Below are 17014 nucleotides of genomic sequence, written 5' to 3' on the forward strand. Positions count from 1 at the left end.
GCAGCACCGTTTCCTCTGTTGCTAGTGGGCTAGACTACAGTGTATTGTTAAATTGACATGTGTGCTGGATAAGTATATCAATTGGACAGCACATGGCCCCACAACTGGCATCTGACGCTCTTGATTTAATAGTTGTTTTCTTGAGTAAGTGATCGTCAGAATTTGGATGAAACAACACAAGAAAATTGGAGGGCTATATCTCCCCAAATTAGGGGTCCTCTTAGAGGAAAGTCTGCCTCTGCAGCAGTCAGTAAGGGGAGTAACAGCTCCACAATATTGTATATAACCCACTGCCTTGGTGATAAAGAACTTCATAAATCCTGAGATCTGAACACTAGCTGCTAAGTGGCTGTAAGCCTCTGGTAAAAGGCAGTACTTAATGGGGAAAAATGTGTCATTAATCCTCAAGGGAATAACAATGATTTTAAGACAGGCCTTTGATTTTACAACAGAAAATTCTGTCTGAGAGGAATAACAATATTATTTCCTCCTACTGGCATATACCATTGTTTGCCCTATTCATATTCTTTTAGGGAACATCTTTCACACCCTCTGACCACACCACCTAATCCTATTTCTCTTTTAGGGGAGTGTGAAATTCCTTTAATTCTTCTCCACTAAAGAAAGACAGATTAAAGAAACCAGGTCCCAGGTGACAAACTGAAACTGGGTAAAGATCTCTTATTCATCCTGAGCTATGCAAATGCCTTTTTTGTAGACTGTTTCTCAACTCTTGCCCTGAACTTTTTGTACTTGGTCCTTTGTTCTTAGAATACCCAAGTTTCTGGGAAATGCATAGGCACTTCATTTAGGTTTTATGTATTTTCAACTTTTTCTTCAGTACCTCATTAGGATATAGAAGACATTTCTTCAACATTTTTTCCTCATGGAAATGGGGAATTAAACATTATTTTCCCAGGTTTCTACAATACATTTCCCCCCCTCCCCTCTACCCCCACACCTACTCGGGATTGAAACAAACTGGGAAATATCTGTATTAGTTGTGATGAATTTGCCTCTATATGTTTGACTTGTTACTAGCTATGGAGTTATATAAAAAGGGATGGTTAAAGAAACCAAGCAGGAAAGGCAAAACAATGACACAGCAATAGTCCTGGAGAAAACCATGGGGAAGATGTTTATTGGGCAATATCCTCTACCTGGCTCCAGCCAAGCTGAGAATGGTTTACTCTTCCCAAGGCTAAGGCCAGGATAAAGAGAATTCTAAACATTAGAGAACACCAGGCCCAGAAAAGGGTGGGGTTGACTGAGGGTATGTCGACACTGCAGTTAGACACCCATGGCTGGTCCATGCCAGCTAAGTAAGCCCCACAGGGCTTCGGCTAAGGGGCTGTTTAATTGAAGTACAGATGTGTTCAGACTCCGGCTGCAGCCAAGCTCTGGGACCCTCCCACTTTGCAGGGTCCTAGAGCCTGGGCTCCAGCCCAAGCCCAGACGTTTATACCACAGTTAAACAGAGCGTTAGCCCGAGCCCAAGTCACCTAGCATGGGCCATCCACAGGTTTTTAATTGCAGCGTAGACATACCCCGAGTGCCCGGACTCTCAGTGAAAGCTGACTGGCTTGCAAGGAGACAGAGACAGAGAGAGGCAGAAACCAGCAGGGGCAGTTTGGTGAAGGTAACTGGGCTGGTTGAAATGCACAAACGCTTTTAAGGAAAGATTAAAGGTTAAATAAAAGGGGACATGTGTATATAAACCTTTACTCTTTTTATCCTTTGCTCTATGTGCTTGGTACCTTTGGGGGATGAATAAATAATGCTTTGTTTGGAAGAAGCCATTTTTGAGTCACTTTAACCACCCTGCTGGCCACAGTTCACTGGAGAGAATGGGCTGACAGATACCACACCTAGTTGGGCCTGTCACATTAACACAATTGGTAAACAGGGGGGTTGCAGCCCAGAGACCCAGTCTAAGAGTGGTTGGACCACATGGTTCCACCTACGGAGAGATGGAGGAAGCCAAGCCTATCACCCAAGGGGTGCACTCAAGAAGTGCTAACAGGGATCTAAGGTGCAGTTCACCTTGTAACCATAACAGAGATACTAAAGTTCTATTTGTTTGTTTCTATTTATGTTTGTTTCTCCTTTTTAAAATTTTTTTTTTGTATCATTATGTCTGTTTCAAGATTAGCAAGCCACATAATGGTAAGCCATATTATGGGGAGAGCACAAGCTTGCTTGGGTTTTACAGCCCTCAAATGATGCCAGGATTTAAAAAGTGACAGGTAACACACAATGCTGAAAATAAAATGTCAATATTCTCCTCAAATAAACAGAATTGCCACTTCTTAAAATCAGAGTCAATCTGCTTTTAGTACCCCACTCAGAGCTGACTAATCTAAGTAGCCAAAAACAACAGAAGATACTTAAAGTATATAACAGACAATAAAAATCAGTGAAGAACAGCATATCAGTGCCATTTCCTATAACTTCAAAGACTGTTTGATTACTAATCAGAGAGTAAAATGGCAGATATTTAGTTGATTAAAAGAGCTGCTTCAAACAATACATTTCAAGTTATCACAGAATCATGGCAATTAGAGATGGAAAGGACTCATTAAGACATCTTGAACATATTCTGTTGCTTCTCCAAAGCCAAATTACTGCAGCTACCTTTTAATGAAATCTGTGTTTATCATCTTCTCTTCCCATTTCACAGAAAATTTCAGTAGAAATAGTGCTTTAGCATTTGATTTAATTGAGTAGCTACTGATTAGCTTCTCAGAAATGGAATAGCTGCTGATTATGGGGAAAGCACATAGTACACTGATTATAATTTCTGAATATACTAGGCTGAGTAACAGGGATTATAAATAAGGAGGCTAATTTGAGGCAAAATATGCCCGTTTCTTAAAGCTTTGCAACACTTTATTGGCTAAATATAATATTCATGAATGAATGTACTATTCACGTTAATCAGTAATGTGACTATACACAACTGATTTCTATAAAATACTCAAACACAATGTAAAAGTTAAAACCATAAAAAGGCAATTTTCTATTAAAGAAAGATCACAAAAATAACTTCACATTTTTAGGGATAAATATGATCTAAATATGGCTAAGTCACACAAAATCAAAAATGGATGAACCCCTTCCAAGATAAAAGGTCCAGCAGGGCCTATCCCTGTGCCTTTGTTCAAGTCTTTCACCTGGTCTCTGGGCTCAGTCCTCACCTCCTTCCAGCTTTAAGTCCGTGCCTGCCCTGACATACAGCAGTGTCCCCAGAGCTTTCTCCCTGGAGACTCTTCACCTTCTTATTGCCCCGGGCTCCAACAGGTCACTCCTTCACTTCAGTCCCCTTCCGCTGGTAAAGTTCAACAAACGGTTGGCCCTCTGCAGGGTCTTCAGCCCTGTCCTTGAGCCCTTTATATTCCAGCCCTATGCTTGGGCTTCTACATGAAACGTGTCCCCTTCTCAGGGCTTTGGCTACTTCACCAGTTGGGGGACCCGGGCCCACCCACTACTCCAGGTCCCAACCCAGGGACCCTGCAAATATCAGCCATGTGCTGCTTTTCTTAATAGTTGCTGCTACTGGATTCCCCAGGCTGCTTCCCACTCTGTCCCATCGCCTTCACCCACATTGCCTTACAGTTACAGTCCTCAGGTTCTGTCTGTTCCCTGCTTGAGCAGGGTCTCTCCCAGGCCTCCTTGCCTGGAGAATTTCACAGCGTTGCAGTCCTTCCTCACTCTTCTGGTCCCAACCAGCAACTGACCTGCTCAGACTTTGTAGCTTCCTTTAACTGAGACTGATGGGCTCTGATTCTTCCCTGCAGCCTTTCTAGGCAGGCCTGGCGGACCCACCTTTACTGCTCCTTTTCTAGGGCAGGATGTGGTAGGACCACAAGGCCTCCAGCAGGGGACCTCAATGGGCCCAATACACCCCGTCACAGGGACTCCTTGCAGAATGGCATTTTAAACAAAATATTACTATATAACAACTCCAGTTATACAATAAAATATCCACGAAATCTATCACTTTAATTAGAAAAGAAATTCATTAAAGCAAACTAATTTCATTTCAAATAACAAACAGGTAGGTTATGAAAAAATTTCTGGATACCAAAGATTATAATAATATGCTCCCAGTAGGCAAAGAAAGGTAATAATCTTTTATAATTATACAAAATTACAATGGAGTTTAAAGTTATGGGGCTTCACTCTCCCCTCCATAAAGAGAGATAATTACTCACCTTGTAATTATTTTTCTCTGAAGAGCTTATCCATGCAAGATTCTTATTCTTGTGCAAGACAGATGGGAACTTCTTACACTCTTAGAGTTCTAGATCCTCCCTAACAGCAGTAATAATGGAGGTCTCAGCCCACCTATCCTGTATACACTTCAATTGTCTACTCAGAACAAGTTGGGAATTGGGTAAATTATTATTTAAACTTAGTGATTCTGTCACCCCACTGGTGTCTTTGATCAGCCTAGTAAGCTGAACCTTCCACTCCCATGATGAGCAGGGTAGGCTATGACTGTCACCAACCATTTAGTGAAAAGATGCAGCAATGAGGCCTGCCCAAAAGGCAAGACTCAAAATTAGTAGCAGCAACCCTACTGGAGTGGGGATTACAGTAGTCAAATTAAAGCCTTAGAGCAATGACTAAGGCTTTGAAAACATTGAAACAAAAGTCAGTAAGGTCAGCAAACTAAAAGACAAATTAAAAGGACTGGACCTGATTGGGAGATAGGAATGGCCACACCAGAAGACGACAACCTTCCAATTCCTGTCTCTTTTGGGATGAACAGCCAAACAGCAAGATGGAGACAAAGTTCCTACAGTAAACTCCTTTTCTGACTGCAGACAAGAAAGAACTATCTGGAAGCTTCCAAAAGCAATATTTAGACCACTATACGGTACAACTACCAGTGGGAGGATGACAAATGTAGCTCAAGCCCCAACCCACGACAGCTGCTCTTGGGACCAAAAACCTTTAGACCTTGGGAAGTTCCAAGGAACTTGTAGAACAAAAGGCCATGAGTGAGAGCCCTGCACAAATGTTATCTTGAGAAGTTTAGATTATTTTAGAATTCTTCCCAGGGTCACACCTCCTACAACCATAATGACCAAAAACAAAATGCATAACAATGACTTTTAAAATTGCTGATAAGTCTGTTTTGATTATGCGTCTCAGCATAATGAAAAATGCTTCATTAGTTTCAGGTGATATAATTAGCATAATATTTATTTACTGTGGTTGCATATTTCATATAGTTTGCTGCACACCTTCAGTATGTACATAAATCTTAACACATAACTAAAAGCAGTAGTGTCAGGAAAATCATTAATTGCAAAATAAGAAACAACCCAAACCAAACTATTAGTAAAATACTGACATTCAGAGATAGAATGAGGCCTAATCTGTCTTCATACACACAACATTATGGCACAGAGCATTCATTTAATTTTAAACATTATCCAACTCAATGGCTATAAAAATATGATTTCATGCTCTAACTCACCAACAATCTCACTTGGCTCCTTGTTGTAAAGCTTTTTGTTCCAGTAAAGGAGTCGGAGGAAAGGAAAGGAGACCAGAAGAACAAGACAAATTCCAACAAACATATGTCCTGTAAATGCTGCAAAATCCAATCCCTAGGAGTAAAAATGCAATTATAAATTACAAATCAGTTATTTTCCTACATTACCTGAAAAAGTATTTGTTATTATGTAATTTACAATTCAGTGATTATATACATGTCACAAAGCATACAAGAGGTAATTTCCAAGCATAGCATATTTTGTGCTTCCCCAGTCTCAGTGAAATTATTATTAAATAAATTTCATGCCAACCAAACCAACTCAAAAATATTCCATTAAATTTCACAGTATCAAAATAGTTCTTATATATTTACACACTAATTACCAGTTCCTAACTCCACTGATGACAATATGAGCTTTTCCATCCCTTTTACTCAAACCAAGACTTGTCTCAAATTCTACCATATGCTATTACGGCAAAAGCATTATCGAGCACTTAGAACACATTTTGCAATATTTTTTCTTCAATTTAGTATTTGTGTTCCTTTATACTTCCTGTAGGACGGAGGCTTGGAACAGAGTCAAAACCAGAATTCAAATATATATATATATATATATAATGTAATGTTCAATATTTGGGGTGGGATTTTCCAAAGTGCTTAGTGTTGATCTAGCTCTGCTCCCATTAAAGTCAAAGGTAAAACTCCAAAGACTTAAATGGAAGGAGAGTTGAGCCAATGCAGAGTGCTTCTGAAAACCTCACCCGTTATTTCTTACCAAAACAAAAAAATCAAGATTTGTCCCCTATTTATATTACATTGCTTTAATTTTAATAGAGGTCCTAATGACAAAGAGTTTCAACTCTAGATATTCGAGATATATTGATAGCAAGGTTTCCTCCAGTATCCAGACAACAGGAGTTCTCTCAACAGGGAATCCGCACTGAGCCAGATTTGGGAGGAAGGTTTTTTTTATTATTTATTAAGGCACTACCACCCAAGAGATCTGGGTTCAATTCCCATCTCTCCCACTGTGTGACTTTAAGAAGTCATTTAATCGTTCTGTGCCTCAGCCTCAGTTAAAGCATCTTGCTGCTGTTGTAATGCAAATAATATAGCAATAACATTTCCATGCAGAATCAGGGGCTGTTTACAACCTGAATTTTAAGACAGCTTGGACTTGCTACCTGAAATACATACTGTTAGGCTGCACCATACTCCCTGTTGAGAGCATCTATGGGGAAAGCTCTCAGCTCAAGTATATATGATGTGGAAACATCCAGAGCAAACAAGACAGAAGCCCTCCCACCCAACTCCTTCCATCTTTTCAGAATAGATTGTACAAGTCAATCCTGTAAATGCTCATAAAGGATGGTCTGGATAGTTACCAGGCATCAATTAAGTTTCAAAGCTGAAAGAGAGAACATTATGAAGGAATCAATCTACAAACTTTTAAGAGACCTACCAAGAGCCATGTGAGCAAACAAAGACTTTCAGGGCCAGATCTTTCAACATCCGCTCACAAAAACAGACATACTGTCCTGCATATATTTACATAATAACAGACATTTTGCATGAAAATGGGCCTAACTACCCAAATGTTTGCATAAGGGCCTCTTTCTTTAAAGATATGGACCACAAAAAAAGACAGAAAATGCTGCCACATGAACCATGATTCGAGAGATATGAAGAAGCAGTAATTGTTTCTACACAGTCTAATCTAGAAGGTTTGCAGGATTCCTATATAATCTGAAGAGATGAAGGAGTATGACTGGGATTGAATTGTAAGAACTTTGAGGCTGCACAAACCAAAAAGCCTCATTCCCAGGATAATACAATGACTGGGACACAGTTGGATGAGGAGTAAAACAGGAGAGATGATCAGACTATAACCAAGAGCTACTGAAATAAGTCCAATTCTTTCAGTTTTCAACTGACTCTCAGAATGTGATGCACTTAAGACTTTTCATAGTGCTGACAGCAATTTATCTATCTCAGTGGAAAGAAAGATAGCACTAAGGTGGATCCTGTTGATAGGAGTTCTCAATAGAGATAGTCAGAGTTAAAGGCACTTCGATTATTTGCTACTTTTGAAATGACAAGGAGAAAGGGGGACCTAAAAAGCACAGAAAACACCTTTATTTCTGATGATTGGATTAGACCAGAGTCATGTGTTATGGGAACCTGGCAAAGATAAAGAATATGGTAGCTCAGAGACCAGGCCTTAGACTTCGATTTACAAAGTTTCTTACATCTCTAGGTCTTGGATCTCTGCACCAGTGCTGAAAAGTTTTGTTATCAATTGTAACAATGCAGAAATGTCTCAACAGAAAAACACAGTACAAGAAATACCTCTATATGAAACCCCCAAAATTAAATTCCTACGTGAAAAAGGAAAGCGTAGCAATCAGCGAAAAAATAAAATGCTGAAGTTGATAAGCCGCTCTCAAGTTTGATTGACAACTGAAAGAGATTGAATTGAGTTGGCACTGTACATACAGATACTTATTTTGAAGGGATAGTGTCAATGTATACTCTTTGAAATTCAAGTCTAGGTACAAGGGCACAAGAGTTGACACACAAAAGTCTCAGGAGTAAGGATTTGTGCACAATATCACCAGAGGAAAATTATTTGCTTCTTCTTGGTATTCCATCCCAGCTGCTACTCAAGCTGCGCAGAGTGTTTCAGAAATTGGGCTGAATTTCAGGGGTTTGTTCAGCTCCAAAACTTTCCCCCATCAACCCTGCTTATTCTTTAACTCTTTTGAGAAGAGGACAGGCAATTCAACACACAGCCCCACTGGTTAGTTTCTGTTGCTATCTTCTTCATACTTAGCATAAAGTCTGATGCTCCAAGCTCCCTTCAACACTGTGGATGCTTTTCAGGTCTGGGTGTGCAGCAGCCATGCCAAGTAATATCAGAAAAAACAAGCGAGTTTAAATTTAGCAAGATTTGCCCAGCAGTCAGCTGACATTCTCTGAATATCTTAGGAAGAGGACTACTACCTCCTCCCTGAAGATATAAGCAGAAGGAAGATGGGTGGGAGGAATTGCAGGCAACAAAACTCTGTTAGGGTGTAATCTAAGAACATCCCAGTGCCAGAGAGAAAGGGGCCCCCTGAGATCTAGTAGATATTTTCAGCTGGCCTGATCAGTTCAGTGTATTCATTAATGTCATAAATTATATCTGATATGGGTCACGTAAGGCAATGGTTCTCAACAAGTGATCCAGGGGCTGCTGGGGGGCCGCAAGCTTGTTTCAGGGGGTCTGCCAAGCAGGGCCAGTATTAGAGTTGCTGGGACCTAGGGCAGAAAGGCAAAGCCCCACCACATGGGGCTGAAGCCCAGGGCCCCGAGCCCTACTACCCGGGGCTGAGGCTGAAGTCTGAGCACTTAGCTTTGCAGGACCCCATATGGTTGGGGGACGTGGGCAATTGCCCCGATTACTACTCCCCAACACCGTTCCTGGCTTTTATATGCATAAAAACCATTGTTGTGGCACAGGTGGGTCACTGAGTTTTTAAATAACACATTGTGGGGGGCCTCAGAAAGAAAAAGGTTGAGAACCCCTGAGGTAAGGTATCATTGAAAAAGTAATAACACACTGATCATTAATAATCTTGTGTGTTTGTATGTACAGTAAAAGCCATGGGAACATACAAATGTGAAGGATGTGTGGGACTAAAATGTGTTTACCAGACAAGTCTGTGGAGTGAGTAAACAGGTTTCTCCCTGGATGAGTTGACGCTTCCAGACAGGTGTCATCGGAATCTACTGGCAATCACATGTCAAGTGGCCATTCATTTGCATTGGAGGGGACAGGAACAGATCAATTTGCATTAAAGCAAACACCAGTGGAGGAAGAAAGCAGCACGGGGTTGCCTTCACTACCAGACTCCCAGTCTCCTTCCTCACAGCTCGAATGAACTTTACTTTGTGGGGTACCCTTCAGAAGAGTCCATTTAAAAGGTTCACTGAACTATGAAAGAGAGGGGCAAAGAACCCCAAATTATCTTTCACCTAAGATGCAAAAGGAACCTTGAGGAGAGATCCTGACTAGAGAGAGGGGTGGTCAGTCATCTTGCTGGAAGAAGTGTGTGGTAAGAATCTTACCTGATACCTAGACAGTAGCTTGTTAAAGTCATAGCATTCGAAAACATTTTTGAGTTTTATTTGTTTGTAACCATTTCAGTCTTTATCCCTTATACTTGATTTCACTTAAAACCTACGTCATTGTAATTAAATAAACTTGTTTTACTTTTAATCTAAGTGCTGTGTTTGAATTGAAGTGACCGTTTACTTCAGTTACACTGATAAACTGTGCATTTTGCCTCTTTAGAGGAGCAAACCAACCTTATTATTCCTCTGAATGTTTCAGGAAAGGGCTGGACATTGCAGGGCACGCGTTTTGGGAAAATTGGGACTGGGGGTATATTAAGGTCATTTCACCAGGTATAATCAAAGCTAATGGAAACCAGGGAGTAACTGTGTTGCTACAGGAGGGAAACTGCTAATGTCAGAGTGCTAGATGAGCGTTGCACAGCATACAGACAGAGAATGCATGCTTGTTGCTGACTGTGAGCAGTCCAGGCTCCCACAGGGGAGCTGCAGCAACAGAGCATTTAAAGCACTTGGGATTACAGGGCAAGTGATAACAACCCTTCATTGGTCTGGATTTTGCCTCAGAACACAACATAGGGGTAATGCATTGTTGCACTGCCCCTGGAGCAATCCAAGGAGGGGATTGTGACATAGGGAGTCACAAACTCCCACTAAATCCCTGTGCTGCTCTGTGGAGGGAATATGTTGCATTAAGGGTTTACTCGCTGCAACCCAAAATGGTAACATAGCTGCACCAATGGGGGCAAAGGGGGGTAGTTTCAAGGCTCCACCCACTCTCCATCACCTCCCCATCCCTGTGTATGGGAAGGGGATGTAGCACCCCTATGGAGCCTACATCCTCTACCAGTCACATACCTCGCACATCACATCCCCTTACTCCCCTGCACTTCTATATAGCCAGGGCCATGATTGAGCCCTATATAGACCACTTACTCAACTAAATAATTATATTTGGCATACAAGACAGTGAAAAATTATCTTCTAACATTTTTATTATTTTTATCTCTGAACACAATTTAAATGGTTAATGTGTCTACTGAACACTACAAAGGTTTCATGAATTTTCATAAAGATTATTCTCGCACAATTGGCTCAAATAGCTTTGACTTGCACAAAGGAGACTAGAAATAATTTTCATCTAGGAGGTTTCAGCGTGTCAGGCAAATGCTATGTGGTGCTGCAAATATCCTTTACTTGGGGCCTCACTGATTCTGCGAAATATCCCAACCTTCCCAGATGGAAAAGGCATCCTTAAGGCTTTGTTTTGGGGAGATTACAGCCTACAGATTCTATTGTCTGAGACTCCAAAACTGAAAGCAGATGGGCATCTGTTCTTGTATTTAAGCACAAATTTCTACAAGTGTTTCTATTTCATACTGAAATACAGGAACACACTATTTTCCTGAAATAATATATTACTATCTTCATGTTATCTGGTATGTTTTCTTCTGACTGCTTACGGAGGTGTGAAATTTACTTCTTTGCACATAAAATTTTCTGAGAACAAGTCTGCAGTTTTAAGGCAGAGAGAGAAAATTACACTTAAATATGACCATCCAGGACTTAAGCCTTGGACCAATGCCAAAACATATCTTTTGAATGACCAAGAGCAGAAATAATTGCAAGATATCGTTAAAAATGTATAGTTTGTTTTTTTCTTACAAAAGGAGCAACCAAATACTGTACTTTCACTGAGAATGGCCTTATTTTATATTTCAAGAGCAACAAGAAACAACCAAAATAAAGTCTCCATGGCCATGCCCAAGAGGCCGTGATTAAACTAGTGTCATCTAACACATTTTAAACTAGTGTCATCTAACACTAGTGTGACCCTGTTTAACATCTTTAATAGACCTAAGATTGTATTAGCTGATTGTAGTCATTTTCAAAGTTATTAACCACATCTACACATTTAACTCTGTCTACAAAATATGTGCGCCAACACAGTTTGATAGCTACATGGACTGCAGAAGGTAACATTCATTTTCTGTGGCTAGCGATTCACATGACGTTGGACCTAAAACACACAATTCTGAATACCATCTTACCTTCCTCTATTTCCCTCTCTGTAACTGGTCTGATTTTAACAGTCACTAACTCAATAGCTGTTAGTGTTCGAAGAACCAGTGCCATCTGCCATATGACAGCATGGAATCCCCTCTTTCTAATAGTGTTAACAATTAATCTCTATGTGACCATAAATTTTGGAAAAAATATTGGCTACTAAAACAGGCTTGACTTGAACTGGAAAACGTAAGTTAATAACCAGAATGATATGATGTTAAAGTCTTGGTGTCAAATATTTTTGCTGTGTCATTGAATATTAACATAAAACCACTTCAAAGCCTAAAAAGAAAGCTGTTGCGTGTAGCTCTGCTTTGGATCTCTTTCCCATCTAATTCCAAGAGACTGAATTCTACACTGTTCCTAGCATCACAAGAAGTCCTTGTTCCCATGCGCAAGAGGAGAGACAATGACTGAACGTATTTAAGTGAAGACAATATTTAAATTAGACAATGATGAAGATCCATAGCTTCTCCTGAACGTGAGAGAAGAAATAGCTTATGACATCAGCACTAAGCAGCCTGGCGTTCACACAATCACTCAGATTTTTCTGAGAAGAAACCACTGCAAAGGTGCAAATAAGGGAAAGATCCTAAATTTTGTAAAGCAATGGGAAGTTTTATAGAACTATTATACAATAACTCTGCAAAAACATTCCTCTGAATTACGTGGCCACCTTAATTTATGGTCCACTATTTTACTATCTGTATGGCTTGAAATACTTTTATAGTCTAATACAAAGCTTCAGTCATAAATGCTGCAGGTTTACAAGTAAGTTTTATTCATAAACCGCAGATGCTAACTTTATCATAACCTATAACCAACTAATAATGCATCACAGTAAATATCTTTTGAATTCAAAGAATGAAAGTTTTGTGATGACCCTACACCTATACATTTTGTATAATAAAGTTATGCATCGTTATGAAAGTTCTATAGTCTCAAATACTACTACAGTGATGAGTACACCATATGAACTGAGACAGACAAATGAGATAAAAATGAACTGAGTTTTTTCAAAGTATTAAAAATGTCCTGTTTTCTAGAACTAATTTAATAATGTTATCCTGTTTTTGGTCACAAAATAAGAAAGATATATGGCCACAATAAGGGATCTTGTCATATATTTAATAGATTGATAAACTCATTAGGAGATGCTGAGAATTTTTGTTGCCCAACCTTTCCTTAAGGCCTCTCTCTGTTTCCTGTTTGTGTCCTCCACTGTCACATATACATAGGATCCAACCCTCTATTCCCTTGCTCCTTGTGTAGTCATTCATACCTGTGCAGAGTGAGTACAAAATGCTACCCGATCAGAATTCTAGCGTTATATGCCCACTTTGAAATGGCTGCACAAGGCGCCAGGCAATGGATTCTCAGCTCTATGGAAGGGGAAATTTTTTGTGCTGGATCCCCTCCCTTCCATTCTTTTCCACTTTAATTCCCTTCCTGTTAACATCATGCATCAAAGAAGCAAGTTAGTGCGCAGCAAGCTGGCGTGTAAATCTATAGCACTCCAGCGTGCCACTCACTAACTCTCTCTGTGAACCCTGCTGCTGAGCACTAACAGTTCCCCAGTGCACACTGACCTACAGCAGTATGGAAAGCACCCTAGGGAACCATTAGTGCCCAGCAGAAGGGTCCACACGGACAGTTAGTGCAAGGCATGCTGGAGTGCCTTGCACTGCACCCTGCTGTGCACTAACTCTTCATACAGATATGCCCTTACTGGCATAGCCAGGAATCTAACTCACAAGTTTCTGGCCCTATGTTTAATCTATTAAACAGCTCTGCTTCCTGCTAAATCCACACACACTAAGCTACAAACACATGTGGTCCTGGTGCAGGAAAGCACTTAGACATGTAATTTTAAGAATGTGAGCAGCTCCACTGAAATCAACCCCAGTTCAGAAAGAGCCTGTATTTTCACAGTCTCAGTGGCATGGAGGATTCTGAGAGTTTCTCACTTTCGTGTACCATTTGCACATATATAAAATAAAAACTTAGCCATAAACATCTCAGAGGTTTCCTAATTGATCTCCACGTGAGAGAAAAAAGTAATTATTGCAAAGCTGTAATATTGTTACTGTTTAGACAGTAACAACAATATGCTGGGCGTACTTGTGTAAGCTCTCCGTGGATTGGACAATAGAGGCATTAATCATTCTCTCAGAAGTGACTCAAAAGGAAATGCAAAACTGGTAGATAGAGAAATTTCATTGAAAATATCAAGGAAGTCTCTACAGTGACAACACTGAGTCTATGCTACTGATGACAGAAGAAGGAGGGGCTGTTTGGAAAATATAGAAATAAAATATTAATTTTAAAAGTTTCAGTAACATTACATGAAAGTGGCTTAAATTACTATGTTTGGGGATTTTTTATATTAAAATACTTATTAAAAGATAACACATTTACTTGGTACAAATATAGTATACAAGTTCTAAACTTTTTAGGAAGATTCTTGGGCTTGATCCTATAAACCTGACTCACATAAGTAATTATGACTGCTGAGAGACTACAAAAAGGGATAAGAATTACTCCCATAAGGCTTTGCAGGATTGCCGTCATTAATTTACCCTAAGTCTTAATTTCACGAATATGATATAGATTTAAAAACAATCCAAAAAGTTAAACTGTTTGAATAGTTTTTCAATATTTTTGTTTAAGCTGGAGTCATTAATGCAGAATTTGCTAAGATATCACATACAGTAGGCATTTAGAAACCTGGGTCTTCCTAAAATTATCAAAATACTCTCCAAAAAAAATACATTATTGTCCTTGAATTTGGTTGCTTAAATATTTTCCTCATTTATAATGTTAAACTTTTATCGACTTTCTGAATATTTGAGAAAATGCAGTTCATGACGGATACAAATTACTCTCATTTATAGTAGATGGCCTGAATAGTTGCACATGTGCAAATGTGTAATTTAACTCCGAAAGTCACCACCCAATGAATACCAGGAACATTACAGGCCAAAGTTGTTAATGACTGTGATTTTCTACTAATACATTTCAGATGTTTTTGAAGATAAACTTCATCTATTAAATACTATGGCTTTGAAAGATGTTTCTCAAAATGTACACTGTTATCCTCCTTAAGAACACTCCAGTTAATTAGAACAGACCTTATAGGTATAGCAACATTGACATAATTGATAATTAAGAGCTATACACAACCAATTTAAAGTTAGAGCTTTATGTAACAATTCCCTCTCTACTCTGCAATGTTTATTTTGACACTATAAGCAGTATACTATGTGATATTTCTTTATTTAAGTTTGCAAAGTTATTCTGGATTTATAAGGCTTGGCCACAGCAAAGAGTATCATGTACACATTTTTAGAGGTTTTTTTTACCAAATAAACTATGGGCTAGAGAGTGCCGCTTACTGTAGGCAGAACCACTCCACCCCTGAGGGAGCTCTGGAAGGGATAGTTCCTTTCATATTGTTTAGAATCCCTCTCTGAGCTCCACATTACTCTGGCCCTGTGATGATGTAGGAGTCCGCCTGGGTGCGGTGGTTGTTAATGACATTCACAGTGTCTGCATCCAGCGATATGGCTCTACACTACTCTGTGGAGGGCTTGGGTAAGTCATGGGGGCTAGCCTAGTACTATATCCCATGGATGCAGACACTATGAATGTCATTAACAACCAAACCACCCACACAGACACCTGCATCATCACAGGGCTAGGGCCAATGGGGGCCTCAGCCACTGAAGAGAAGACCCTTCTCCTGTTGCTTCAAAACACCAAGTTCCTCAGAGAGAGAGAGAGAGAGCATGCTGAGGATATACCTGTCTCCCCACTTCCCAAAAGACTGTAGTAATCAGAGTGAGCAGAGAGGTAATCTCTCCCCCTCCCAAGAGGAAGGAGAGAGCGTTAGAAAAGAGCACGATGAGGGGGGCTAAGGAGCTGTGACTCTCCACTTACAAAACAAATGTGGGAGGCCAGTGGGGCTCCTCTTTCTCAACAAAGGGAGATATAATGGGAAATACAGAAGAACCACATGACTCTCAGCTCTTCCCAGAATCTAAAAGCCTGAGAGCAGGGGCCCTACACACCCTCAAAGGAAGGAAGAGGCATCTGCAGCCAAGGGGAGGCTGTGAATAAAGAAGTTCCAAGATCAAATGCCTGGAGCTCCTACTGTGCAGTACACCATAGATCATATTACTTTTCTCATTGACCTCACTTAGCCAGCAAAATGAAACACATATTCTTAATACTGGAGCTTTGGGCTGGAAGTTAAAACCTCTGAAGCCATTGTACTCTGGGTAGGGGCTAGCAGCAAGCTGAGTCCTAAGCTGTGGGGGGGAGTCGCCTGTTCTCTGTGTCTTCAATAAAAGTATACAATAATTGACCACACCTGAGGCTTGCAATTCTGTGCTAGATCCTACACTAGGCAAAGCAGTCTTATAGTTTGCACTATCCAACAGCAGCGCTGACTGAAATATAGTAAAGCTTCTTTTGTGAAAAGTTTCAAAAATTTCAAAATCACTTTTGTTCTATAAGGTATTTGTTTCTTTGTTTGTTTACTTGAAATTTTGGGGGGAAATCTTCACTGAAAACCCAAGCAATTTTCTCACCTGCCTCTGCCCTTTTTTTCCCTTCCTTCCTTTTTCCATTTTGCCCCTGAAAAAGGGGATGGGTAAAAAATACCCCCAAAATGGCAGGTGGGTTCCTTTTTGGATTACAACAAAAATGTGGAGGGGACAAAATTGTTTCTGAAATAAGGCCATTGTTCGACACGTTTCTAGTTTGAAAAAATTCACCCAGCTCTACCCAACAGCACTAACGATAAAATAGCAGAAGAGAATAGGTGTATTTTGTTTCCTTATATGTATGTTTGTGGGAGGAAAAGGTCTAAACTACTGAATAAACCCATATCTGCACATATTTTTAGTAACACAATGGATTACAATACATACCGCCTTCCTCACTTCCTGTTTTGAAACAATAATCACATTTGGTGGATCCCCGACAGCTGTGGCAGCCCCTCCAATATTTGTGAAAATTACTTCTGCAATCAGGACATGTCTAGGATCAAGATTAAGTACCTCGCATAACCTGCGGCATACATAAGAAAATGAAATCAGCTCCTTAACCTTTGATTAAATTGCCTCAAACCTTAAATGATTTATAAAACTTAGCACTTGTGTCAGAAACTCCAAACTGTTGAACAAAGGTTAAAACTTGACCTTTCATAATTAATACTTATATTTTACAATATACTGCAATGGCTACTGCATTCAAAATACATATTTTAAAAACAATATTAAAAGTAGCAAATCATTACAACAGTTGAATTATAGTTAA

General features: G+C 39.8%; 1 protein-coding gene across 1 annotated transcript in view; it reads right to left on the reverse strand.

Annotated features, from left to right (window-relative positions):
• OCA2 (OCA2 melanosomal transmembrane protein) overlaps positions 1-17014 on the reverse strand; it is a 283495-nt gene that overhangs the window by 150659 nt on the left and 115822 nt on the right. Inside the window, exons 13-14 of the mRNA XM_073327707.2 lie at positions 16627-16765; positions 5489-5621 (exon numbers count right to left, since the gene is read on the reverse strand). Coding sequence (XP_073183808.2) covers positions 5489-5621; positions 16627-16765 — 272 coding nt within the window. The remainder of the gene's footprint in view (positions 1-5488; positions 5622-16626; positions 16766-17014) is intronic.

The sequence above is a fragment of the Lepidochelys kempii genome, chromosome 1 (assembly GCF_965140285.1).
Source record: "Lepidochelys kempii isolate rLepKem1 chromosome 1, rLepKem1.hap1, whole genome shotgun sequence".
NCBI classification, from domain to species: Eukaryota; Metazoa; Chordata; order Testudines; family Cheloniidae; genus Lepidochelys; species Lepidochelys kempii.